We start from the raw sequence: 24,128 nt of genomic DNA, 5'->3' as shown, positions 1-24,128 counted from the left end.
CTTAACCATCCCACCGTTTTCACTCCGGTCTCTCTTTCGCTTTCACCGTCCTCGCACTGTCTCTTCACCATCAACTCTACCGTCACTACCACTCCCTTTCATTAATCCTGCCATTTCCCCTTTCTCTCGATCAACTTCTCCAAATCCTCACCAGCGCTGTGTTAGCTGCAGTTTAGATCCTTCCGTGATCTTCGAGTCTAGTGTTGATAAATAAGTTTACGCGGTTCACAATGGCTTCACAAAATCGCGTCGAGTAAGTCCCAGAATCTAGTGTGACAGACACTGGCTAACCGCAAATAGCTTCGAGTGCTCCGGAGCCCAGGGTAGCTATTGTCTTCGTTCTCGTTTTGATTACTTATTCCTTAGTTGCGTATAACTGATCTCTGTGTGTTCTAGAATGGACGCTTCCGGGCTACGGAAAGCAAGGTTACTATCCATCCCAAGCAACAGCAAAGACCGGAACTGATCAAGCTATACCAGAATCTCCCAAAGCCACTTCGGATGAGTTTCCCAAACAGCCCCCAGCTGCACCTGCCAATAAAGGCACTTCCAGCACGCCGGTGCGCCCCGCAGTTGTCCCACGACCAGCACGAGGCCGTGGAGGCTATCGCGGACGGATTGGATGCTCAAGCGGGGTATCTCCTAAACCAAATCTTTTTGGAGACTCACCTGCGAAATCTAAGTGGAGAGGCAAGCTGGAGCCTACGGGTAAGATCCGATCCTGCGATGTGATTCAAAAGTCGCTAATAAAATTACAGGCCTCGTCAAACTACCCGCGCCTTTTGGGACCTTCAAAAATGAGTATGCATATGCCTTCTATGTCATTATTCAAATGTGCTAAAGCTGCAACAGATTCTTCGGCGTTGCAAGATTGAGCGGCTCGATCAGGAAGCCACCGGGGGCGCATGGCCGCTATGAGGTCTTTGAAGAGATTAGCCGACGTACAGGTGCCTTCATAAAGCCGCCCTTCTATAACGACAATGTAAGCTCCTTTGCCTCCACCAAGGCGCACACTGACGGAGATAGACCATCTGCCTATGGGGCGAGCCGTTTCAGGTTGCAGCTGCAAAAGACATCATTCTCACTATCGTTGCAAAGTGCAACAATGCGAGCAAGAAGAAGGTAGTTTGGGAGAAGATTATGGCGCATTCAGTCAGTAAAGAAGCTCGCGTGGAGTTGAAGGAGAAATACAATGCCAGACTCCAGGTACTGCAAAAGCAACCGGATTCTTCTTCCGAGTTTTCGGACCTTGTGAGTAAAACCCAGCTTACCCGTTTACATACTTCTTCGACCGCCTGACTGACACTTCCTTGTAGATGCTCTTCTTGTGGCCCAAAGAGGGTCCTTCCATTGTTGACTCCCTAGGTCCGCAGCTCGAGGCCCTCGATAACATACGGGTCAAGTTCAATTGTCACGTCTTTGTTCCAAAAGATCTCCCTAATCATATCTGTGCTATGGGGCACAACGATGAGGCCATGAGACAGATCGTCCGACGCCTCAGAACAAAGTGGACTGAGGTTGTTGCCAACTATGTTGTGAAAGGCAAACTCTACCTCGTCGAGCCCCCAACTGTCATGAAAAATAGGATTGTCGTGAAGAAAGACGCCCGCCTAGCGAGGCCATTGCTTCGTGGGACCCCACTCCAGGGCTCTGAGGCGCAACGGTGGCCCGATCGAGCGAGTCTGATTCAGTCAAAGAATAATGCCCGGCTCCTGAGCATGGTTGAGAGATGTCTGAAGGGCGTGGTCGTTGTTCGTGGGCACTTGCGTATGCGGGTCAATCTCGGCTCGTTTGTACTCGACCAGTACCGTATTCCGGCGGACGACAAACCATACTATGTTCTGGAAGAGTTCAGAGAGATGATACTGCACGAGCAGACTAAGGGACGCTTGATACCAGGGTAAGCTCCGCTTCGTTGTGTTTGTGGCGATGTCACTGATCATTCGTCATCCCTACAGCCTCAAGGTCCATAAAGACGAACTTCTTGCCAGATGTTACCAGGCTACCCATCTGCTTCAGCCATACCTCAGCACGGCACAATCGCTGAGCAGCGCCGAGCCTGCATTTTCAGTGAATTTTGAGTTCTTAGGCCAGAGCAACTCCATGCTTCGACTGGAGGCAGAGTTCACCAGGAGCCCCGGTGCATCAGAATACGAGACCACCCAGCGAAGGTGGCTTAAACCCCGTCAGGACGGCCAATCTCGCGACAAACGCCCACCCCTGCAGGTAGCCGTCGTTGACTTCGAAAAGTCTGACTGGCAGCTCGAGTTGAAGTCTCTCGAATTTTACCAGGCCAGTTCGATTGATGCTGCATTGAGAGATTTTGCAGGCACTATTAAGTTCAGAAGCACCGCTACGATGCACGATATTTCGGCCAAGCCTGAGAGAAAGGTCGAATTCTCTCAATCCGCGCCGGTGGCTAGATTTATCGAGAAGTCCGCCATTCGTTACAAAATCAAAGGGACCAACTATACCCTAGAGATTGCTCGCTACGATGAGTATAGCCGTGCAAATGCGTCAGCGTTGTCCAATAAGCTGCCTGCTAGTTATGCGGGCCCATTCACCACGGAGCCTAATACTTCTTGGGGCGCATCATTGTTCGACCCTCACTGGGACAATCTCTTGGGTGAGCATGCCAATTTGGCTATCGGGCATGCTGCTCAGTATGACTCAAGTCTGGAGAGCTTTTTCCCGGCAAGAGGGGCAGGGGGCAATTCGGAGAAAAGCCAAGGGTTCTGGGCGTTTGTCGACACGGTGAAGCAGGTTGCGGGACTAATGGGTCCTGTACGGACCACCGCAACCTCTTCTGGAGAGAAGTCTCGGCTTGGGGCCAATTCTGCCATGAGCGTCAAGCCCACGACGGTTCAGGACCGATCGAGCGACTCGTCGCCGGTCATGGGCATGACCGATCTGGCTGGACTGCTCAATGCAGACCTCGGCACCTTGTTCTAGTCTCGATGAGGCGACAAGGTCCGGGGTGGTGTCAGACCGAGACTTCCTTGGCGTGTCGACAACACGCAGGACTACGGCGGCGTGGGGGGAGATAAGGGCAGATGGAGGCGGAGGGGTTCGTTAATATGGTATTGTGTTGTGCATTGCTCTAGATCCAGCTCCAGATTGCCAGTTTTTAATATTACCACCTCCAGAATGTCAGCCAAGTCTTATGTCCTTCTGAATTGCAGGTGACCGTGGAGTTCCTTCAATGGAGCTGGCGTGCTCGTAGCGGACCTGTCTCTTGCAACCCGCGGCTTGGGTGACATCAGACAGGTCTGTTCCAATGCGTCCTTACTAGGGTGTAACAGTCCCAGTCGTAGTTCATTCCGACTATACATTCATCCCGAGGCCACACAATCTCCTTTGTTACAAGTCCAGATCTACTCAACCGGCACCCGCAGAGGCAGTAGCAGCAGACCCAGCACCCTCAGCCAGCAACTTCTGTCTCAAAGCTAGAAGCAATCATTAGTTTAATACGAACCAAACCCAAATGCACTCAACTGAAAGGGAAAGAAAAACATGGCTTACCATCCTCAAACAACCTCTGCTGCTGACTCTTCGTCTGCACAATCTTCTCCAACTCCGTAAGATTCGTCTCCAGCTCCTTGACCTTATTTTCATAGAACTCGATAGCTTTGGCGGCAGTCTAAACAATCCAAACGCATTAGCCTCACACACACACACACACACACACACACACACACACACACCTCCTCCCCCAACAACCAACAACCAACAACCTAGTCACTTTAAAACAAAGGGTATCTGTATCTCACCTTCTCAACATAAAACCCCGTCCCGACATCAACAAGCACCTTCTCCCGATCCGCCAACTTCCCCTTCACATACAACGAACTCGTCAACGGCACCAGGATATCCTCCTTTCCGTCGGTGCCCTTCTTCTGAGACCCAATTACACCTTCGTTGATGGAGCGCACGCAATCTTTGAATTTGAGTTGCGCGGCGCGAAGCTTCGCGTGCGAGGTCGTCAGGTGTTCGAGTTCGGAGGATAGGCGGGTTTGGAGCGCGCGGAGTTGGGGGACGGAGAGGGAGTTTATGTTCACTGGAGTGTGGTTTGTTAGGGGGGTGTGGGCGGCTTTGGGGAGAGATGCGTACCTGAGCCCGGAGGGGGGGAGTCGGATGATGCGGGGGTGTTGGGGGGTGGCATTTTTGGTTTTGGTTTGGTCTGTGTGAGATGGTGGTTAGATGGTTGGATTGGGGGATTTGGATATGAGGTTGTGAGGGAAGAAGGTTGTGGGTGGGTTCGTGCTGTACTTACGTACTGGGTCGTATGGTAGTGGTGGTGGTGGTGATGCTGGCTTTTGAGCTTTGAGGGTGGCCCGCGGTCAAGTCGAGTGTAATGGTGGGGATGGGGGATGCATAGAGTGCATAAGTGGTGGGTTGTGCTGGGTGGGTTAGTCAGCGGGTGGTTGGGTGCAGCCCTATATTTGTTGGTTAACTGTTGGAGTGTGAATGAGGGTTATGTGGATGCTTTATCGGGGTATATAATATTTAGTTAATGATGGAAGTGCTATAGAGATATTAAAGTGTATGAGATTTACATTGTTGAGTTTGTGTGTTGTTTGGTCGGGCGTGGGGACCGTATCCTATGTGATACTGAAGGTATAGAGTGTTCACAAGGTAGCTCTACAAATGGCAGTCGCAAATTGTTCTGCACCAAGCAACGCGTGTATTCATATTCTGCCTGTGTATCTCTTCTCTATATCCAAAATTTTTGTATAGATAATCAGGGCCATAGGCAGCACAGCATATCTAATAACCAGTAACATTGCCGACGGTCATCCCACAGTCAGACAAAAGCTTCGTGAAGATAAGTATAGATAGTACATCACGAACGACAGCTTGAATCTGCAATTTCAGTGCAAAGTCAAATCATCACGGCTCATAAGAATAGGCTATGGTTTGCAAGTCATTTCGCATTATTGCGAGGTCGTCTATAAAATTACAAGAGTCAGTTAAAAGCTTGGGATATGTATGCACGAGGCGTTAAAAGACTCGTGAAATTGAATGTACTCACCATCATCTTCGATTGGATACCTCTCCAGATAGTAATTCAGCTGACGCTCAACAACTCCAAATCGTCGGACTTTTGCAAGAGACAACTTGTTCACACCGAACTTATCGTAAACCACTAAGCTGTACATGGCTCCAAGGGCATCACGGAAATGTTCCGAGATCTTATATGTGAGACAATTCTCGGCGAGGCTCGCTTCTGCCTTTGCAGTGAGTGTACATTCGAGGACGGGTGATGCAGGACGGCTGCCTTCGGGTGAGGTTAGTTCGATTCCCATGTTGAAGGATTGTGTGTTGCTGTTGGATACGAAAGTTGGTATGTTCTGTACATATGGTTGAGAAGTTGGGTGTGGGTGTTTTATAACTCTAGCAGGTGTGTATTGTGATAGTCATAAAGAGGTGGATAAAGATACCCTGTATAGTACTTACAGGTATATCCCAGACTGTTTCAGCTCTTGATTTGTGTTCGGATTTGCTAATGAGTCTATTTTCGTAGATCCAGATAGGTCATGTAGATGATACGGAATCTGCCCAGGTTTATGGGATTTATCTTCAACAAAATGGCGAGAGCCATTGGGTCGATGGCGTTCGAGTTGTGTGAGATTGAACAAATAACTTTATTCTAGAGACAAAAAGAGGGAAGGGCACTTTCTGGTCTTTATAGAACAGTGGCATGTGATGGACCCTGCTTGATAGGGCAAGTGCCATCGAACAGGGGATTTGATGTTGATATCCGATATTGCGCCCATACACGGACCTCATATCTCGAGATATGCAAGCTAAGGCGGTACTTATCGATGCTGCATAGTTCTACATTAAAGGCTTGGACTTTTCTTTCCCCTTCTCAACTTGTACAGGAATCTTCCAGTATAGTGAAAATTTCCCTGGCATGTCCAGCTATTCTAGTAAATGTGAGAAGACAAGCTGGAAAGAAATATTGGACTGTATTGTCTCTACCGAAGAAAGAACGTCTATCATTGTGGAGAAATTGAGGTTGACAGCCTCCCACTCATTAAGGACGGGTCATTCATAGAAATGATGTCTGAGGCACTGTCACCACCGTTGTCATTTATGAGCATTATTATCCAGAATATCGGGACATCCCTTTGGATTAGCTACTCATCAAGCCGGCCAAATTACACTCGAACAAAGCACAATCTCTTTTATTCCTGTCGCAATAAACCGTGCACCAGCACATCACTAGACATCAGCGCCCCTCAACGTCCAAGAAGAAAGACCAATTACACCCAATTCCCCTAATCTGCAATCCAAAAATCCGCGACAGGATCGAAGCCACCCCTCTGCTCAAAAAGATTCACCAGAGGAAGAAACAGCTGCCGAGTGGGAGGATTAGTATTCTCGGTACTTTCATCCACCTCCATCGAATCACTCTCAGGAATAATCTCTCCCTTTTCAGAAAAGACAGCCTCATCGTAGGCAGCTGCTGGGGTTAACTTCCGAGAGTTTCTCTCAACCCAAGGACGACCCTTTCCAGCATAGTAATCCATTCGTAGCTGTTCCCAGGTTGTCCATTCCCAGCCGCTGCATTTTTCGGGTTCCATGAGCTGTTGGCTGTTAGTATGTCCCTCTGTATGGAAATTATGTAGTGAATATGGGAGAAATAATTTCCACATGACCACAATATATTTATTATAACACCAACCACGTGTATATGATTTGAAATAATTTGAAAAAGAGAGAAAAAAGGGTAGGGGAAGATGCTAACCTTAGGCTGCGCATCAACATCACAAAGCTTACACCCCATCACCACAGTAATGTAGTGCTTTCCCTCATCTTTCATGATATCGTTAGTCACAGTTAAGAAACGGATGTCTTGGACCTTGAGATCTGTCTCTTCGAGGATTTCGCGCTCTGTGCATGTCTCGAATGACTCGTTGAGTTCGAGATGTCCGCCTGGAAGGGCCCAGGTTCCTGAATTTGGGAGTATATTAGTATGATAATTTGAGTAGCAGTAGTAGCGATGATTGAATATAATTTAAGTCATAATGTTCCTGTGGCAATAGGTATAGTGATTATGGTGGTAAGTACATACCAGCACCGTGACTGCCTTTTCTCTGGCCGATAATGAATTCGTTGTGACCGTTGAAGATGAAGACGGCGACGCCGACGCGGGCATTTGTGTGGATGGTCATTTTCTGATGGTTTGGTTCGGGTCGGAATGGCAAGTGTCTGAGCATGTGGAATGAATGGGACTGGAATGAGTTTGTTTTAGTAGTGATAATGTTCAGGTGATGAGAGATGAGCGCAGGCTGCAATACTGCAGCGAGATCGAGTCTACTTGTCTATTTTTTATACTGTGTGAATAGATTCACCAGTATTGAAAGTGACTACTGCAAGGCGGGATTAACAGACTAGGCTGATGCAAAGTGGCGGGTGCTTAATTAACGGAATGGAGGGGTATATATTAACGGAAGTTACCTAGTAATTAAGAGTGATAGTGTACAGTGATTCTACCAATGTGATAGTGTGGCGCAGCTTGCATTGCCTGCCCGTAACACAGCCCGAGTGGGTGAAGTTCCCTACAGCTTCTTGAGTAAAGAACCCACAAACTCCGGCAGAGCCTCCAAGGCAACATCCTCACGTACTTCAAGTCGCCGACACTGCACTTCCAGGGTGCGCTGCTTTTTCCAGCCTTTGCCTACGACCACAATCACAGGGTACCCAATAAGATCTGCGTCTCCCAGCTTCCAGCCCATCTGCTTATCGCGGTCGTCCAGGATGACGTCCAAGGCAGTGGTGGGCTCTGAGGTGAGCGCGTCGTATATTTTCTCTGCTTCCTCTTCCAATCCCTTACCAGGGACGACGATGACTTCGTAGGGAGCGATCGCCCGGGGCCAGTTGAGTCCCTTGGAATCTGCCAGGTTGTCTGCTACCGCGCTGATCATGCGCGATACTCCGATACCGTGACAGCCCATTTGCATTGGGACCAACTGGTCCTTTTGAGACGATGAACGGTCGCCTGCGTCGAGGTGAGCGCGGTCAACCACCACAGAAGCCTGGAGGACATCGCTGTATCGCGTGCCAAGGTGGAACGTGTGACCAAGTTCGGTGGCTTTGTGGGTCTTTGTCAGACCTTGGCCGCATTTCGAGCACTGGTCGCCTTCGTGCACCCGTACGAGGTTGAGATAGTTGTTCGTTCCTGGGAAGCGATCGAGTTTTGAAAAGTCAATATCCTCAACGGCGCGGTTGATCCCGTCCAGTGTGTCCGTCAAGGGAGGGCGCTTGTATGCCCGTACGTATGAGTCATACACATCCAACACACGGGGCCGCTGGCTGGAAGCCTCCTCTGACTGAATGTGAGTCGCCCATTGTTCCAGGGGGTTCTCAATACTGATATCGAGGTCTATACCGGCTGCCTTGGCTATAGATTTGACGGCATGGGAGTTGACTTCCCTTTCAGCTGGCGGTTCACTAGGGTCCTTCAAGGTATACTGCGGATACCAGCAGCGCAGCAGTGTGTTTTTGTCGTGTGATATCGCCATCCACAGGCCAACGGAAACAGCTTTCGCTGATTCGCCGGACGTTTCGCCGGTGTCAAAGCCGGATGCGTGACCGACTTGGACCTGCTGGTTGTCAATATTATGGGCCTTGCCGTCGGCAAGCTCCTCATTGTAGACACTATCGCAGCTGGAACAGCTGATAACCGTGTCCTCGCCCTTGTTGCTAGCAAAGTGGAACTCGTGACTTAGGCTGCCGCCCATGTTCCCAGAATCCGCAGCAGCAACCAGATAGGGGATTTTGAGCTCATCAAAGAGCTCTGTGTAAGCCTTCTTAACAGCCGTGTACGTCTGCAGGGCATTCTCAGCGTTGTAGTCAAAAGTGTAGAGATCCTTCATGATGAATTCACGCCCACGAAGTAAGCCCTGTCTGGGTCGTTGTTCATCTCGGTATTTCCTTGCTAGGTTGATGTGAGCTGTTGTTCTCAGCTGTGGATGATATACTCACATATTTGGTACACCCGCACAGGCAGATCTCTATAAGATTTGGTAAGATGTCCTACCAGAGTGGTGATTTCCTCTTCATGAGTTGGGGCAAGAAGAAAGCGGGACTCTTTCCGATCCTGAAAGCGAAAGATCTGAGACAAATATTAGCAAAGCATCAATGACTACACAGCGGATTCCATACCTCCGAGCCCTCTTTGAGACGCCCAGACTGCTCCCAAAGTTCCTGGGCGGATAGAGATGACAACGACACCTTAGATGCGCCTGTAGTGATCCACACGATAAGAAAGAGCCCCATAAATGGAGAACTATGGTATACATACCAACTGTTCGCATATGCTTATCAATGAGACGCTCCAGCTTATCTTGCACACGCAGTCCCAGAGGTAGCATGTGGAATATCCCCGAATAAGCCTAGACCAGTATTAGGACTATATTCATCATACTGGGAATGGCACTAACCTGTCGCAAAAAGCCACCTCGGATCAAGAGGTCATTGGCATCCTCTGAAAAGCATTAGAAGCGGTCAACATTGAGATGGGTCACCATAATCAATACCTTTCTCACCCTGGACGGGCTTTTTGGTAATACCACCCGTCGGAATCCAGAAATTGGACACCCGACTGCGCCCATCTACCTAGAGGATAGTCAGCGGGGCTGCTGGGTTGAGAGTGAATTAGGTCATCTACATGAAAGGCGCATTTTGATGTTCTATGGAATCGAGCAATGCCAAAGTATGCTCGACATGTTGCGGAATAACGGCCCGGAACCGGGCGAAACCCGGAAATCATGAGGCTGGAAGATCAGGACAGCCCCTCAGTACTTGGCAGTAATGTTCATCCAAACCAATGGATGACACCATAATCAAGCCAGATCAATCGCAAGTAAATAGATCGCAAACATGCGAAACTCGATAACTTCGGATGGTCCGTGCACCGACCCATGGGTCTCGGCCCGCCGTTTCTCCGGCGGCCTGGCGGCTCTCCTCAATTTTTTGGCGGCAGAAAAAAAGTAGATGCAAATCCCCATCATCAAGTCTACATTTGGCCGTACAACTATCCGTCATGGCCAAAAGTAAGGGGAAGCGCTCCTCCGGAGCAAACGACGTCATCCCCGACGGTGGTGTCGCTGTTAACGACTCCGCCCCCGCTGCTGATGCCCTTCCACAGCTTGAGGAAAGTGCATTTGCCGGCTTGCGACAGAAGATCGAACAGCGACTGAAGGACCAGAGCGCCTCGAAGCAGAAGCCCAAGAACAACAAGGGAAAGTCGGGTCCCAGTGATACGCCACAGAAGAAAGAACCTGCCCCCAAGCCCCAGCAGAAGCAAGCGTCCAACAACGACAAGAACAACAAGGGCAAGAAGCGGGACCGCAATGGTGAGGTGATCGCGAGGGAGGACAAGGTTGTTTCGAAGGATAAGAAGCCAACATCGAAGGAGAACCAGGACGATGTTTTGCGGCAGGAGATTTTGGCTCTCGGGGGCACAGAGGAAGATTTGGATCTCATCGCCGGGGTCGGCTCGGACTCTGAAGTTGAAGATGCTACAGAGAAGAAATCCAAGGGCAAGTCCGACGATGCTTCGCTCCGGAAGGAACTTTCGAGTATTCTGGCAGCGGCCGGTCAGGTCGTCCCTGACGACCTAGAGGACGACGAGGTGGAGGAAGAGGAAGCTGAGGAGGAAGAAGCAAGTGAGGAAGATGATGTTGAAGAGGATGATGAGGAAGAAGTTGAGGATGACGAGGAAGAGGAACCGTCAGAGGATGAGGAGCCAGCTCCTGCTCCCGCCCCGAAGGAGAGCAAAGAACCCGCCAAGAAAGAGAAAGCCAACAAGGAACCTACCGCCGAAGTCGTCTTCCCCAAGGAGTTTGCCAAACTCGTGAGTATAACCAGCCCATTTCACATATATCCTTCTAATGTAACCACTAGTCTGTTCGACCCAGGTCCGACTGGTACATGACGGAACTGCCCTCTATACCGAAAGCACAAGCGAAGTCTCTGCCTCGCCATTTGGTGGACCGGTTCTACGATTACGCCGTCTCCCTCCTCGAGAAGGAAAACAAGATGTACGCGGAAGCGCAGCAAGCATCTGCCTCTTCATCCCACAAGTTCTACAGCACGATTATGTCTACCGGTACTCTTAGCGATAAGACCTCTGCCTTGACTCTTGCTGTTCAAGAATCGCCTCTTCACAATACGAAAGCAATGGAAAACCTCATTGCCCTTGGAAAGAAGCGCAGCCGTGCTCAGGCCGTGGAAGTCTTGAGGTCGCTCAAGGATATGTTCGCTCAAGGAACCCTACTTCCTAGCGACAGGAGACTCCGGGCTTTTGCCAACCAGCCGTCTCTTATTGCTGCGTTGCAAGGCGCAGGCAGCAAGTGGTCCGAAGGAGACCCTCTACCTGGAGGGCTTCAGAAGAGCCACTTGATTGTTTGGGCGTATGAGCACTTCTTGAAGGACCAATTCTTTGAAGTCCTTAAGATCCTTGAAGTCTGGTGTAACGACGAGATTGAGTTCTCTCGCTCCAGAGCTGTCAGTTACGTTTATGAATTGCTCAAGGAGAAGCCGGAGCAGGAAACGAACCTTTTGCGACTGTTGGTCAACAAATTGGGAGATACTTCGAAGAAGATTGCTTCGCGGGCATCTTACCTCTTGTTGCAACTTGAACAGGCGCACCCTCTGATGAAGCCCACCATCATCGCCGCCGTCGAGGAAGTTCTTTTCCGTCCTGGTCAGAGTCAGCACGCCAAATACTATGCAGTTATCACGCTGAACCAAACGGTCTTGAGTGTCAAGGAGGAGACCGTTGCCCTGAAGTTGCTCGACATCTATTTCTCCATCTTTGTTGCTCTCTTGAGGCCTAACAAGGAGCCAAAGGGAAAGAAGAATGGAAAGTATGGCAACAAGCACAACAAGAACAAGGGGAAGGAGGACGCTGATAAGGGTCTGGCTCAGACTGAAGAGGTGCGGGATAAATTGACCTCTGCAGTTCTGACTGGTGTCAACCGAGCCTACCCGTTTACCAGCTCGGATAGTGAACGGTACGTTTTGCATATCCTTCATCTCTATATATCACTAATCCGTAATCAGACTCTCCAAGCACATCGATACTCTCTTCCGCATCACACACTCCGCCAACTTCAACACCAGTATCCAGGCGCTCATGCTGATCCAGCAGATTACCTCGACTCACCAGGTTGGTGCTGATCGCTTCTACCGCACGTTATACGAGTCTCTTCTCGACCCTCGGGTTGCTACCTCCTCCAAGCAGTCGCTTTACCTCAACCTTCTGTTTAAGGCCTTGAAGAACGATCTGAACACCCGCCGTGTGAAGGCGTTTGTGAAGCGTATCGTTCAGGTTCTTGGGCTGCATCAGCCCGCTTTCATCTGCGGTGTCTTCTACCTGATCCGCGAATTGGAGAAGACATTCCCCGATCTCGCTTCCTTGTTCGATCAGCCGGAGGAGAACGATAGTGATGACGAGGAGGTGTTCCGCGATGTTCCTGATGAGGATGACGAGCCTCAGGATCAGCCAGAGGTCACACAGAAGCCGGAGAAGCCGTCGACCCAATACGACCCCCGCAAGAGAGATCCCGGCCACAGCAATGCCGACCGGACATGTCTGTGGGAACTGGTAAGTTTATCCTGCTAATGAAATGTTGTCACGCGCTAATAGGGTATCATAGCTGCCTTACCAGTCTCACTTCCACCCGTCCGTGTCAGTGAACGCGGCTCATCTGCTCGACCACAAGCCAATGTCCGGACAGCCCGATCTCACATTGCACACCTTGTCCCACTTCCTCGACCGCTTCGTCTACCGGACCCCCAAGGCGTCTGCGCTCACCCGTGGTTCATCCATCATGCAACCTCTGGCAGGCAGCGAGGCCAAGGATCGGTTGGTCGCGGGCGGCAAGTCGATCCAGCAGCTGCCTCTCAACTCGGAGGCCTTCTGGAAGAAGAAGTCCGAGGAAGTTGCAGCGGAAGATGTCTTCTTCCACGAATACTTCAACCGCATTGGAAAGGGTCAAGACAAGGACAAGACCAAGAAGGCCAGGGATGCGGTCGACGAAGACGAGGAGGATGCCGAACTCAGCGGCGCCGAGTCCGAGATCTGGAAGGCGTTGGTTGATTCCCGTCCCGATCTGGAAGCAGGCAGCGACGACGACGATCTCGACATGGACGATCTTGAGTCCGCCTACGACAAGTCTGACGATGAAGACGAAGAAGGCGGCGACAGCGAAGTCGAACTCAACCTCGACTCGGACGACGAGATGGAGGACATCGAGGAGGAGCAGCCTGCCACCAAGCCGAAGGCTAAGAAGGGCAAGGCCGCCAAGGAGGAAGAGCCATCCGACGACGAGGATGCATTTGACATGGACGTTTCAGACGACGAGGCGTTCCTTGACAGTGATGAGGAACTGCCGTTTGACGTGGAACTCGCAGCGGTTGAGGAGCCTCCGAAGGATGACAAGCAGTCTGACCGGAAGAAGCGGCGCAAGCTCAAGCACCTGCCCACATTCGCTTCTGCGGACGACTATGCGGCCCTGCTGGCCGGGGAGGACGAGGGAATGTGAATTCGGAGCTTGTAGTTACTACCCTGATATGCTATCTATTGCAGTATACCACAAAAGCATGCACTTGGTTCGGAGTCTATCTTCCATCGTAAACCAGGTATGTACAGCACTATAGCTGCAGTAAAATCAATAAATACCCCTTACTTCAAACATACCACCAATACACTACTCAAATCAAGTAGTATGCAAATATGGTACGGCCCGCCGTGATGGCTTCCATTCCATTCCATTCTCCCTCCAGATCCCCCTTGCGCCAGCACCCCCTGACCCAGCGATAGAGACAGTCTAAAACTCGGATTCATTCTCCGAGACTTTGCGCCATGCAATAATGTCAAGAAGAATACATATCTACTAATAGTGCCATCAAATTACACCACAATAAAAACCCACCATCCCATAGAGAACTACACTTTCATACAGCTCGCTATAACTGATAGCTACTAGCTGCCGATAAGGTTCCATCAATCGCTCCCGCGGTGAGAAGTGGCGTAAAAGCGGCGCCACTAGAGATCAAGCCAGCCGTTATCCTAGTCTGAATTGTGGACAGACACAAGACCGCTGGAGGCGTAAGACTAGTGTCAGCCTTAGCGCCTGGCGTTAAGGCGTGCATAGCTTGAGAAGAGAGATTTTGTCGGCAGAGTTGCCGTGATGTGTTATGGGGAGTTGTACCGGGTTATTCTATAGCCATGTTCTTCTACCTTGGTTGCGATGATGATAGAGAAGCAGGCTCACTATTTAGTACAGCGAGATTTATAGCGTATATAATATTAATGAAATTTGCACGCGGAAGCTACATAGTAGCTACACAACCTAAGATACCAAGCAAAAAAAAAAAAACCCAGCCTACAGAAAAAAGGGTATGTGTTGGTGAGATCTCCCTGCAGTACTAGTGCTGAGCGTGCATATACGCATAAGGCACATGGCTGCTACTAAGAGTCTTAAGAGTACACTCCTTACCCAACAAAGTAAGTAATCCCACCAGTCAATCCCCAGGCACGTGGGGAAGTGGCTTATCACGCCATCTACTAGCGCATAGCGTGCTCGACAAGGCTTAAAAGAAGCAGAAAAGAATTATATAAGCATTGTCAGATATTTAGTTACTGGCAGTGGCGGCTTTTTCTTTCATTCATCTGTTTGAATTTTCCTCCCCAACCGAACCTTTTCAGTTAGCTTAGTTTCTTTTACCATTTTTTGCCATCGAAGGAATGCGAATGCATGGATCCATGCACAAGGGAAAACCAGTAAGAAGATCTCCATACGATATTCGAACAAGGGTCATGGAAAAGCCATCGAAACCATGCGTTGTCGTCGTATGACCGGGGGGGATTTTGCTTGGTACTTATCATTCATGCATGAGGGAGAGGCGTAGCTCTGGTCATGCCACACAACTTCACAACATCGTTTGCTTAGTGCAACTTAATTTTATAAGCTGATGGGGGGGAATGTAAGGATTGGGATAAGGTAGCAACAAATGGTTCCATTTTGTTCCTTCACTTCCTTCCTACTTCTTGGAGCGGAAATTCTCTGCAAGAGGGGTTTTCCGTCAAAAAGAGAAAAGAGGAAAAAAGCTCAGGACGGATGCGGGGCAGTTCTGGGTCGGGCGGTTCCGCCGCGGACATTGGTCAGAATGCTGATTGGCTGGGGAAACAGGCAAAGGTTGTACCGAGAACGGACCAATGGGCGGTGGGGTCTGATGGGGGTGGGGTCTGAAAGCGGCATTGCTGTTCTTAGCCGAGTCGAGCTTTACGGAGGTGGAGTGAGTTATATCTATTAGCTACTTTGTAGTGAAGGTAATGGTGGTCAGGATAGATGGAGGACAAGAAAAATCACTATAGTAACTTGGAAGGGGACACAAGACACCCCTAGTATCTAATGGTAGTCCCTGGACCAAAATCTAATACAGCCTCTGCTTAGGTTCGTCCCAGTAACCTACCAGACTCTACTAGTGGTAATAAAGTCACCGGTGTTCAATCCCGCTGGAGGACGTCATACAAAGTAGATGTTGTCATCGGCCATTCCGGACAGTCGGGCTGACCGGCTGCATTGCACGCCGGTCATTGGATCTCCGAGCCCTCGATTCGCAATCAGCGACCGCTGCTCTGGTTGTTATTTGTTCCCCAGTCTAAAAAAATAAAATCGTAAATTAAATCGCCTCTCCCTGTGGGTTTGCATTTTGCCTAGACAGTCTTGGGGTGCGCAGAAACCACCGGTGCTAGGCAACTAAAACCCATCCGGCGCGCGCTTTGGGAGAACCCAGCTTTCCAGGGCAGTCCAGGTTAAGGAAATAAGCGCATCCAGATTAAATCTCTTTGCTTGAATTTCTTTTTCCCTTTTGCCTCAGCGGTACTTTTTCGCTCATTTCTTTCAATCTGCTCGTGTTCACAAGCTTAGCACGTCATTTTTCACTTTTTCATCTATATTATTACCTTGGGTGATTTGTGATTCTTTGTCGCGCATATCGCAAACCCCCCTGGTCTTGTAGTGTCGATCTGCCTCACGGTTATCTCCAGTAAGTACTAGGTTGCCCGCACGTGCCTTTGCCAGTGATATTCTTCTCTAGCCTGAACCTGACAGCTAAAAAGATGTTAGATCCTTCCTCCGTTCTTCCTTTTCGCTCTTCTCTCACCTTCCGTCACTCGCCTCGTTAATTCTCTTTCACTCGTTGCCGGTCTTCGCTCAGGCAATTCCTGATTACCATCTGTCACCTCTGATCATTCCAGAGCTATCCTTAAACGATCTACTTCAGTGATTTGGAGTCGTCCTATTTTGTCGCATCTTAAGGCGCAGTACATGCATCCAAAGGCATTTAGTGTCTCTTCTTCCTTTAGCTTCATCGCTTCCTACCACCTGCGGCTTGTCCGCTCGATAAAATGGCGGAGTCCAACACTTTCAAGCCCGTCGTTTCCCGTCGGTCGTCTGTCTCCGACAATGCCAGTGCAGCAGATAAGTTGAATCAGATGGATCTAGAAAACCAGAAACAGCAGGTGGGCTCCGGCTCAGACACGGAGGGGGAAATCGGTCGTCAGATTGAAATGGAGTCGGAGAATTCAATTAAATACCGTACCTGTAGCTGGCAGAAGGTATGTACTACAAACCGCCTCAAAGCAGTATACGCGTGCGATGCGCGCAGAGTTGCAATGGCTGACCACAGACTTGTGTTTCATTAGACGGCCGCTCTCCTGTTCTCCGAGTATATCTGTCTGGCTATCATGTCGTTTCCATGGTCCTATTCCGTTCTCGGATTGGTCCCGGGGTTGATCCTCACCGTCGTCATCGCCATGATTGTGCTTTATACTTCGCTGGTCATTTGGTATGTTTTCCGTTGTCGCATCGCTTGGGAAGATAACCGCTGATATCGTGTAGGAAGTTTTGTCTGCGACACCCACATGTCCGTGACGTGTGCGACATCGGCCAAATGATCTTCTGGGACTCCAAAGTTGTGTGGTACCTGACTGCGGTGATGTTCTTGTTGAACAACATATTCATTCAGGTATTTTAATTTTGCTTGCGAAAGTTATTCATAGCGCTGACCTGGATTAGGGCTTGCATTGCTTGGTCGGCGCCGAGTACCTCAATACCATCAGTGGTCATGGAGCCTGCACCATCGTGTTCTCACTGGTCACGGCGATTATCTCGCTGATCTGCTCACTTCCACGCACCTTTAGCGCCCTATCCAAGGTGGCAACCCTGTCGGCATTTACCACATTCATCTCCGTCATGTTAGCCCTCATCTTCTCCGCCATCGAGGACCATCCCGCGGGCTATACCCCGGAGATGGGAGACCCCATTGTGAAAGCGATCCCTGTGCCCGGAACGACCTTTGTCTCAGGAATGAGCGCCTTTCTCAATATCAGCTATACCTTCATCGGTCAGATCACGCTGCCAAGTTTTATCGCAGAGATGAAGGAGCCCAAGGACTTCTGGAAGTCTGTCACCGCCGTCACCATTGCCGAGGTCATCGTGTTCAGTTTGGTCGGCTCTATCGTGTACGCCTACACCGGTAACCAGTACATCACGTCGCCGGCATTCGGCTCTCTGGGTAACGAGGTATACAAGAAGGTGTCCTTCTCGTTCATGATTCCGACGTTGATTTTCCTCGGCGTGCTGTATGCCTCCGTGTCAGCGCGTTTCATCTTCTTCCGCTTGTTCGATGGCACCCGTCACAAGGGTAACCACACCGTACTTGGATGGGCCGCCTGGACCGGTATCCTCACCATCCTTTGGATCCTCGCCTTCGTCATCGCCGAGGTGATTCCCTTCTTTTCCGACCTGGAGTCAATCATGAGCTCCCTCTTCGATTCATTCTTCGGCTTCATCTTCTGGGGTACAGCCTACCTGCGCATGCGCCGGGAGGACTATGGACCCAATTTCTACAAGAACCGTGGTATCCGCGGCTGGCTGGGCGCGATTCTCAATGTTACTCTTATCATCGCTGGTTTCTTTTTCTTAGGACCAGGAACTTATGTAAGTCTTCATTCTCTCTCCTGATACCAAAGAAGCCGACACTAACAGAACCCTCCTAGGCATCCATTGAAAGCGTCATTATCAGCTACCGAGAAGGAACCGTCGGCACTCCTTTCTCCTGCGCCAACACGGGACTGTAGATACAACCAACCATCTGAGATGAAAACCAAAGAGCAAACGAACCGGAGACGAAATAGCTCCAGGGCTGGCACCACCGACAAAAATAGGGAAATGATGATTTCTTAACGAGTTCCTTCCACCATCTGAACGACGACTCTTTATTCCTGCTTATTAGTTTTATTATTGTTTGAGACATACTCATTGTTATGCTACTACCACTATTGTTGTTCGTGTACGAAGAAAAAGAATGTGATTTCCAACTGGCTGGGTGCCGGATTTATGTTGACTGGATTATGGTGGTGGATTTCATGAGAGAGGTTCTGGAATGGGAGGAATATATTTATAAGTGTGTGTGTGTCCGAATTAGTGAAGGCTCACACATTAGATACTACTAGTAGTTCTAGCCATACTAGTATTAGATAGTTTTTAGTTTTTAATTCTGTCCGACTGGGGCAATGTAAGTGTATCCTACTTACTAGGCACATGGAGATGGATGGTAGGACAACAAATGAAGCGAGGGTGATACTACATAAGTAGCAGTGTGACACGCATAGTGTGATACTAGGTAAGTATAGTATTAGTTGCTGTTACTGTTTACTTACTAGGCTAAGATACTACCTAGCTACTAAGAATAAGTGTCCAGGTAGTATGTAGTAGAAGGCACCAATGGACATCATTCCAGACGTGCCTGTCCTCATCTATTCTTTTCCCCGCCACTAATATAGTATATCATCGGTTACCATAACCTATATTACCATTTGTACATATTACTACCATCAGTGAAGTGGACAATTCCCAGACGAATGATTTAGAGACATCAATCATCCTTAAGTATTTATCCAAGCCCCACCAACCGTTCCTGCTCCCCACCTTCACCACCAGCCAACACATACCTGATAACCATACTCCTTCGATCCTCCGCAACCTCAATTGTATGCGTATGCACACGAAACTCCCTCGGAATAAACCCCGCAGTATCCCTCCCCTCATCCTCAATGTCAATCAGTCCTCGACAAATATTCACAATCAGATACGAGTCATAAAATCCCTCGCGATGGGGCCACACTTTCAGCAATTGAAGCGCTCGCTCTCTGGTCTCAGCATCCCGACACCGCACACAGCACCAGAACAACGATGGCAGGACACCGATATCAGTGACCATGGTGGGGAGGTTCTTGTAGCTCCCGTATTCAGTCACGAAGGTGGCTATGATTCGTTCACAGAGGTGGTTGATGCGTTTGAACTCAGGTAGGAAGTTGTCGTAACTTAGTTCGGTTGTGTCGAGGGAACAGCCGAGCATGCTAGTTAGCGTTGCTAAGTGTGTGAGGATGACGTCCACGCTGCGGGTTTCTCGTAACGTCCAGGCGGTGTTGGATTTGTGGGAGGAGATGAATGATTTTAGGTCGAGGGTGAAGTCTGTTAGGTCGTGGTGGAGGGCGGTTTGTTTTGCAGAGAGGGTTAGAGTGTTGAGGTGCGGGTCTTGTTCGCCGCGGAAGAAGAGGTTGCAGAGAGATTGGAGGTGGAAGATGTTGTTCATTAGTACGCGCAGACGTTCTTTTGCTTCGGTGATGCTGTAGATTGGCGTGATTTCGTATGCTACTTCCGAGACGCTGCCTTTGGGCGGGTGGCCGGTTACGACGACGTCAGGGCCGTTCCAGTAGGCTCGCGGGGTGTTGAGTTGCAGGAAAGCTTTGGCGAGGATGCGCTCGGTGGTTAGTGCGTGCTTCGCTGATTGGCTTTTCAGGATATTGAGGCCTTGTTGGAGATGGGCGAAGGCGTTGGTGTAGTCGCCTTCGAGGAGTTCGAGGATGATGAAGGTGATACAGCACATGAGTGTGATGCCACGGACTTGGGGGTCATTGGATTGGATGCGCCGGCGCAGCATTGCCATGGAGCGGTTGTATTGTTCCAATGCGAAGTGATGATGGCGGTGATCAGGTTTTGATTTCAGTGTTTTGATGCTCCGTTCGTAGTCTTCATGAAAGGCACTGAGCGCGACTACTGCGTGGCAGACGGCGGGTTCTTTGTGACACAATTGTAGTACGAGACGTTGCCATACTTCCGAGTCGGCATACCCCACTAGCATGGGGATGGTGTTGTTCTCGAAGAACTGGAGACATCGACGCTCGTCGGAATCCAGTCCAGGGAGACAGAGGATGAGGCTCTTTGATGGTTTGGAGACTGGTAGTGTCACCTTACGAGAAGGTAGTCGATATTGAGTGTACCCGTCGCATTTGCGCCCTGTGGAAGTGCAGTTGTGGCATGCATTTGGGGTTTCATCACATTTGATATGGCGGGACCTGCGTGCACGGACTGGGGGGTTAGCTGCTTACCCTAGGATCAGGAGCCTAGTCTTGATGTTGACGCTTGTAATCAGATGCGGAAGTGGAGTAGTAGGCGATTTGGGTGATGAAGACTGACCGACAGGTACGGCATCCATTTTTGGATCTATGGGTGAATGCTCGTTGTCTTCTCATGTTGGCTGGCTATGTGCGGAGACACGCTGACGGAGGGTTGTTCATCTCTACAGTGCATACTGGCAGTGACACCTTTCCATGCACCTTTACTGAATTTGCATGTAACAAGCAAAGGATGAGAGCCTTTCCGTGGGATCACTGGACAACACCCTGAGGAGGGAGATCATTATGGGGAAAAGGCCTCTTCCATCCTAATAAGTGTGTGTTAGCTCGTTCGACTACTAATAGTCTGACTAGTGCTAGCATGGATACTGGGTGCCCCAGGCAGACACAGCCACGGCTTGTCATTTCAATGTTTCTGATTGGCCCAGATTAGAGTGGAGCGGTGAGTCGGACAGGTCACCTGATTTATCCACGTTTACTTAACAGTCGATACTGACTGTTCTAGATTCCTCTTCCCATGTTAACTCTGGCAAAGCGTGCCGTGCTGGCTTTGGATTGATCCATCCCAAGCTTAGGCGGCCGCTTGATACTTATGACGAGCTTAACTCATCATGAGATGACTTCTTCCATCAGCTGATGGGATAATGATCCTAGCATCACTATTCCGATTTTGCAGATTGGGCTACTGTGGGCCCCTTCAGCCGCACTTGGTGGGGTGTCTGCGATGCAATATCCTGATGCTGTATGGGCCTTTCAGCACCCACGAGTAGAGAGGCTGAGCACATTAAAAGGTGAGTTTTGAAACATCCAGATCTGATTCATTCATATTTGTTCATTCGTTCTTCCTCATATTCCTTCCGCAGGCTTATCAATGCTGGCCATGCTTAATGCTGAGACTTCCCTCATGCAGGCCCCAAAGCAGCAAAGCGTGGCTGTACCGCTCTCCCTTCATTCCTAGTGTACGACTAGCCAGCCAGCCAGTCGGCCAACCACATTCTCCAGCATCTGTACTCTAGTGCAGTAGTCCTTGCATTAGCAGCTGCAACTAGTCAGTTTCCGCTTTGTTAGTCTGGCAAGTCCGATGGCACGCATCGGAGATGATATTGGGTACTTAAAACGTAGCAATTCCCGGTCTCAGTCTCCGCACCTCCGCCTGTTTACTTCGAAGTCGAGCGAAATTATACAGCCTCCAGTATGACATTCTAATCACGCATAACACCTCAAGTCGGCCTGCGCTCCTTCAGATGATTTTCATGATCACCCGTACTGGTTCTACAATATCAAATCCCTTGGTACTCTAGCACACACCATGTTCATTATCAATACTATATCATTCCTAATCAAGCTGGAGTCAACAACATGGATCTGGGCTCCCGTCCTAGCAGCGATTATCTTCTGGCTTCTAAGCACTCCGTCCCTTAAGACACCCCTTCCTGTAATTAATCAGAGGCAACGATTCGAAATCGGAAGCCTCGGCTCCCTAAAACGGTTTTTCAAGGATGCACATGGCTTAATCAGAACTGGATTCAGTCAGGTATGCCCCTCTAAACTCTACTTCCGAACCATATGTACTGATGAGTTGTCTACCAGGGCAGCGCTTTTTATCTCTACTCGGAATTCGGGCCAAAGATCGTGCTAGCCCCCAAGCATGCAGATGACTTTCGTACTCATCCCGCATTAAGCTTATTGGATGCTGTTGCGGAAGAATTTCATGCTCATATCCGAGGGTTTGACCCTTTCAATCAGGATCCGGCTCTTGTGATAGATGTTCTACGCACGAAACTGACACCGAGTTTGGGTGAGTATATCATGTCTACACACAATCGACCTACCCAAACACATTCTAACCGTCATGTCTGGTAGATAAGTTGGCTCGGCCTTTGTCTGAAGAGACTCGTCGTGCGCTAGGAGAGATGCTCACAGATGATCCCAGTAAGCTCAGTGATTCGCGATATTTTCACTTGCCCTACAATGATGTTAATAACATGTCACACCAGATTGGCATGATTTACAATTGAAGCCGAATGTGGCTAGTCTAATCTCCAGACTGACATCAAGGGTATTTCTCGGGGAGAAGCTATATCGCAACCCTAACTGGCATCGAGTCACGGCCGACTATGCCGTTCACACGTTCATGTCCGCTTTATTTCTCCGAATCTTCCCACGCTGCACCAGACCCTATGTGGCATATGTCCTACCATTCTGCCGTAAGATACGCAACGAGATTAAGGAAGCTGTAGAAATTATCACTCCCGTCGTCGAAGAAAGACGGTCCGCCAAGCAAGAAGCCATCCGTCAAGGAAAGGAGCCCGAACACTACGAGGACGCGATGCAATGGATGGAAGAATGCGCAAAAGGCCGACCTTACGACCCGACTCTTGCTCAGATAGCACTCTCACTTGCCGCTATACATACTACATCGGACCTGCTTACACAGACACTCTTCTACCTTGCTGAACGGGAGGATGTCATTAAGGCGCTACGAAACGAAGTAATCGGAGTTCTGCAAAACGACGGATGGACAAAATCAACGTTCAGCGACTTAAAGCTTATGGATAGCGTATTAAAAGAGAGTCAACGGCTGAAGCCGCACAGTATAGGCAAGCTTTCTCCCCAGCGCCAACCCTTACAAATAGCCCAGAATTACCATCTAACACAACCACAACAGCGGGAATGAGACGCTTCGCACAAGAAGACGTGACCCTCTCCGACGGAACCGTCCTCCCCAAAGGCACAATCTCAGTTCTCGCCAGTGAGTCCATGTGGGACCCTACCATCTATCCAGAGCCGGAGACATTCGACGCATACCGGTTTCTGAAGATGCGCGAGACGCCCGGACTTGAGACTGCAGCACAGGCAGTTTCGACTTCGCCTCAGCATCTAGGGTTCGGGTTGGGGAAGCATGCTTGTCCTGGACGTTTCTTTGCGATTGCTTTGAATAAGATCATTCTGTGTCATGTTCTTTTAAGGTATGATTTCAAGGTGGCTGATGGGTGGAGCCCGACGGTGAGGAAGTATGGGTTCATATGGCAGGCAGATCCGGTGGCCAAGGTGTCTGTTCGGAGGAGGAAGGAGGAGATTGTATTATAAGTTGGGCTGTTAGGGTTGAGTAGAAGTGTTGACAAGGTAGGATAGTGGTGTATACTATATACTGCTGGTTCGATGACTGATTAGTAGTACTATATTCGAGGAAGACATTAGACTTATAACTGGCGAGATAATAAAAGAAGTTCTAGTTACTCAGCTCCTAACAGCTAAGCTGAATGATATCTACGCAGACTAGCAGTACGAAAGCGGTCCTCTAAAGATGACATGGAGAGATACTACAAATACTAAAGTACCCCAGATAAGCAAGAAGAACAACTAAGTAGTCACTGACTATTTAAGATTAACCCTTTAAAGCGAGCCGCAGCGACAAACCTACACCGAAGGTAATCCGGCGGCTCCAAAACCCTTTTCAACACGAGAAGCCACCAGTCCTGGGTATATTTCCGATGAATGACCGTGGCCATAGCATATACCATATATTCAGAGAGGAACGCACTGCATCTCCACCCCACGATACCAGTAATGCGGCCATGCTTTACCATGATATTATCAGCGACCAGATGGCCATGTGTCA

The 24,128-nt window shown here is 49.5% G+C and overlaps 9 protein-coding genes across 9 annotated transcripts; 4 read left to right on the top strand and 5 right to left on the bottom strand.

The window, feature by feature from the left end:
* Positions 1–230: 230 nt before the first annotated feature.
* Positions 231–2,952, top strand: BO83DRAFT_457903 (uncharacterized protein; the record flags this gene model as incomplete). Its single annotated transcript, XM_025537117.1, has 8 exons — positions 231–253; positions 301–323; positions 397–708; positions 759–801; positions 853–982; positions 1,027–1,251; positions 1,317–1,900; positions 1,959–2,952. 8 exons carry the CDS (start codon positions 231–233, stop codon positions 2,950–2,952), a joined length of 2,334 nt encoding a protein of 777 aa, XP_025391900.1.
* A 119-nt stretch (positions 2,953–3,071) lies between these two features.
* BO83DRAFT_375672 (prefoldin subunit 5) lies at positions 3,072–4,258 on the bottom strand. Its single transcript, XM_025530516.1, has 4 exons — positions 4,111–4,258; positions 3,771–4,057; positions 3,523–3,640; positions 3,072–3,446 (listed from the first exon to the last, which is right to left on the bottom strand). Exons 1-4 carry the CDS (start codon positions 4,160–4,162, stop codon positions 3,379–3,381), a joined length of 525 nt encoding a protein of 174 aa, XP_025391899.1. The 5' UTR covers positions 4,163–4,258; the 3' UTR covers positions 3,072–3,378.
* A 632-nt stretch (positions 4,259–4,890) lies between these two features.
* BO83DRAFT_424082 (uncharacterized protein) lies at positions 4,891–5,306 on the bottom strand (the record flags this gene model as incomplete). The annotated part of the gene is made up of 2 exons (XM_025535142.1): positions 4,891–4,949; positions 5,033–5,306. The coding sequence occupies 2 exons, from the start codon at positions 5,304–5,306 to the stop codon at positions 4,891–4,893; spliced, it is 333 nt and encodes a 110-aa protein (XP_025391898.1).
* Positions 5,307–6,061: 755 nt separating this feature from the next.
* BO83DRAFT_375671 (nucleotide triphosphate diphosphatase NUDT15) lies at positions 6,062–7,404 on the bottom strand. Its single transcript, XM_025530515.1, has 3 exons — positions 7,082–7,404; positions 6,755–6,960; positions 6,062–6,593 (listed from the first exon to the last, which is right to left on the bottom strand). Exons 1-3 carry the CDS (start codon positions 7,179–7,181, stop codon positions 6,285–6,287), a joined length of 615 nt encoding a protein of 204 aa, XP_025391897.1. The 5' UTR covers positions 7,182–7,404; the 3' UTR covers positions 6,062–6,284.
* A 69-nt stretch (positions 7,405–7,473) lies between these two features.
* BO83DRAFT_434808 (putative proline--tRNA ligase AIM10) lies at positions 7,474–9,913 on the bottom strand. Its single transcript, XM_025535838.1, has 7 exons — positions 9,680–9,913; positions 9,549–9,627; positions 9,453–9,496; positions 9,314–9,404; positions 9,175–9,254; positions 8,995–9,124; positions 7,474–8,947 (listed from the first exon to the last, which is right to left on the bottom strand). Exons 1-7 carry the CDS (start codon positions 9,779–9,781, stop codon positions 7,569–7,571), a joined length of 1,905 nt encoding a protein of 634 aa, XP_025391896.1. The 5' UTR covers positions 9,782–9,913; the 3' UTR covers positions 7,474–7,568.
* Positions 9,914–9,990: 77 nt separating this feature from the next.
* On the top strand, positions 9,991–13,637 carry BO83DRAFT_331757 (RNA-binding ribosome biosynthesis protein MAK21). The gene is made up of 4 exons (XM_025528276.1): positions 9,991–10,867; positions 10,918–12,029; positions 12,079–12,622; positions 12,675–13,637. Exons 1-4 carry the CDS (start codon positions 10,055–10,057, stop codon positions 13,560–13,562), a joined length of 3,357 nt encoding a protein of 1,118 aa, XP_025391895.1. The 5' UTR covers positions 9,991–10,054; the 3' UTR covers positions 13,563–13,637.
* Positions 13,638–16,020: 2,383 nt separating this feature from the next.
* BO83DRAFT_178089 (putative neutral amino acid permease) lies at positions 16,021–18,259 on the top strand. The gene is made up of 6 exons (XM_025526451.1): positions 16,021–16,071; positions 16,152–16,642; positions 16,730–16,872; positions 16,926–17,052; positions 17,103–18,026; positions 18,086–18,259. The coding sequence occupies exons 2-6, from the start codon at positions 16,433–16,435 to the stop codon at positions 18,164–18,166; spliced, it is 1,485 nt and encodes a 494-aa protein (XP_025391894.1). The 5' UTR covers positions 16,021–16,071; positions 16,152–16,432; the 3' UTR covers positions 18,167–18,259.
* A 722-nt stretch (positions 18,260–18,981) lies between these two features.
* BO83DRAFT_434805 (Zn(II)2Cys6 transcription factor) lies at positions 18,982–21,043 on the bottom strand (the record flags this gene model as incomplete). Its single annotated transcript, XM_025535837.1, has 2 exons — positions 20,568–21,043; positions 18,982–20,459 (listed from the first exon to the last, which is right to left on the bottom strand). The coding sequence occupies exons 1-2, from the start codon at positions 20,584–20,586 to the stop codon at positions 18,982–18,984; spliced, it is 1,497 nt and encodes a 498-aa protein (XP_025391893.1). The 5' UTR covers positions 20,587–21,043.
* A 772-nt stretch (positions 21,044–21,815) lies between these two features.
* BO83DRAFT_396224 (cytochrome P450) lies at positions 21,816–23,596 on the top strand (the record flags this gene model as incomplete). The annotated part of the gene is made up of 5 exons (XM_025533121.1): positions 21,816–22,040; positions 22,097–22,304; positions 22,370–22,438; positions 22,504–23,100; positions 23,175–23,596. The coding sequence occupies 5 exons, from the start codon at positions 21,816–21,818 to the stop codon at positions 23,594–23,596; spliced, it is 1,521 nt and encodes a 506-aa protein (XP_025391892.1).
* Positions 23,597–24,128: the final 532 nt, after the last annotated feature.

Source organism: Aspergillus eucalypticola (assembly GCF_003184535.1).
Source record: "Aspergillus eucalypticola CBS 122712 chromosome Unknown BO83scaffold_4, whole genome shotgun sequence".
Taxonomy (NCBI): domain Eukaryota; kingdom Fungi; phylum Ascomycota; class Eurotiomycetes; order Eurotiales; family Aspergillaceae; genus Aspergillus; species Aspergillus eucalypticola.
This window is presented reverse-complemented; position numbering and strand designations above follow the sequence as displayed.

Coding starts and splice junctions, on each gene's coding strand:
- BO83DRAFT_375672 (XM_025530516.1), bottom strand. CDS start 4,162: ATGCCACCCCCCAACACCCCCGCATCATCCGACTCCCCCCCTCCGGGC. Junction 3,641..3,770: donor CGGGGTTTTATGTTGAGAAG/GTGAGATACAGA, acceptor TGGATTGTTTAG/ACTGCCGCCAAAGCTATCGA. Junction 3,447..3,522: donor GCAGAGGTTGTTTGAGGATG/GTAAGCCATGTT, acceptor GATTGCTTCTAG/CTTTGAGACAGAAGTTGCTG.
- BO83DRAFT_375671 (XM_025530515.1), bottom strand. CDS start 7,181: ATGACCATCCACACAAATGCCCGCGTCGGCGTCGCCGTCTTCATCTTC. Junction 6,961..7,081: donor AAAAGGCAGTCACGGTGCTG/GTATGTACTTAC, acceptor TCCCAAATTCAG/GAACCTGGGCCCTTCCAGGC. Junction 6,594..6,754: donor ATGTTGATGCGCAGCCTAAG/GTTAGCATCTTC, acceptor AACAGCCAACAG/CTCATGGAACCCGAAAAATG.
- BO83DRAFT_434808 (XM_025535838.1), bottom strand. CDS start 9,781: ATGATTTCCGGGTTTCGCCCGGTTCCGGGCCGTTATTCCGCAACATGT. Junction 9,628..9,679: donor CATCAAAATGCGCCTTTCAT/GTAGATGACCTA, acceptor ACTATCCTCTAG/GTAGATGGGCGCAGTCGGGT. Junction 9,497..9,548: donor GCCCGTCCAGGGTGAGAAAG/GTATTGATTATG, acceptor AATGCTTTTCAG/AGGATGCCAATGACCTCTTG.
- BO83DRAFT_331757 (XM_025528276.1), top strand. CDS start 10,055: ATGGCCAAAAGTAAGGGGAAGCGCTCCTCCGGAGCAAACGACGTCATC. Junction 12,030..12,078: donor ACCAGCTCGGATAGTGAACG/GTACGTTTTGCA, acceptor ATCCGTAATCAG/ACTCTCCAAGCACATCGATA. Junction 12,623..12,674: donor GGACATGTCTGTGGGAACTG/GTAAGTTTATCC, acceptor AGGGTATCATAG/CTGCCTTACCAGTCTCACTT.
- BO83DRAFT_178089 (XM_025526451.1), top strand. CDS start 16,433: ATGGCGGAGTCCAACACTTTCAAGCCCGTCGTTTCCCGTCGGTCGTCT. Junction 17,053..17,102: donor TGAACAACATATTCATTCAG/GTATTTTAATTT, acceptor GACCTGGATTAG/GGCTTGCATTGCTTGGTCGG. Junction 18,027..18,085: donor TCTTAGGACCAGGAACTTAT/GTAAGTCTTCAT, acceptor GAACCCTCCTAG/GCATCCATTGAAAGCGTCAT.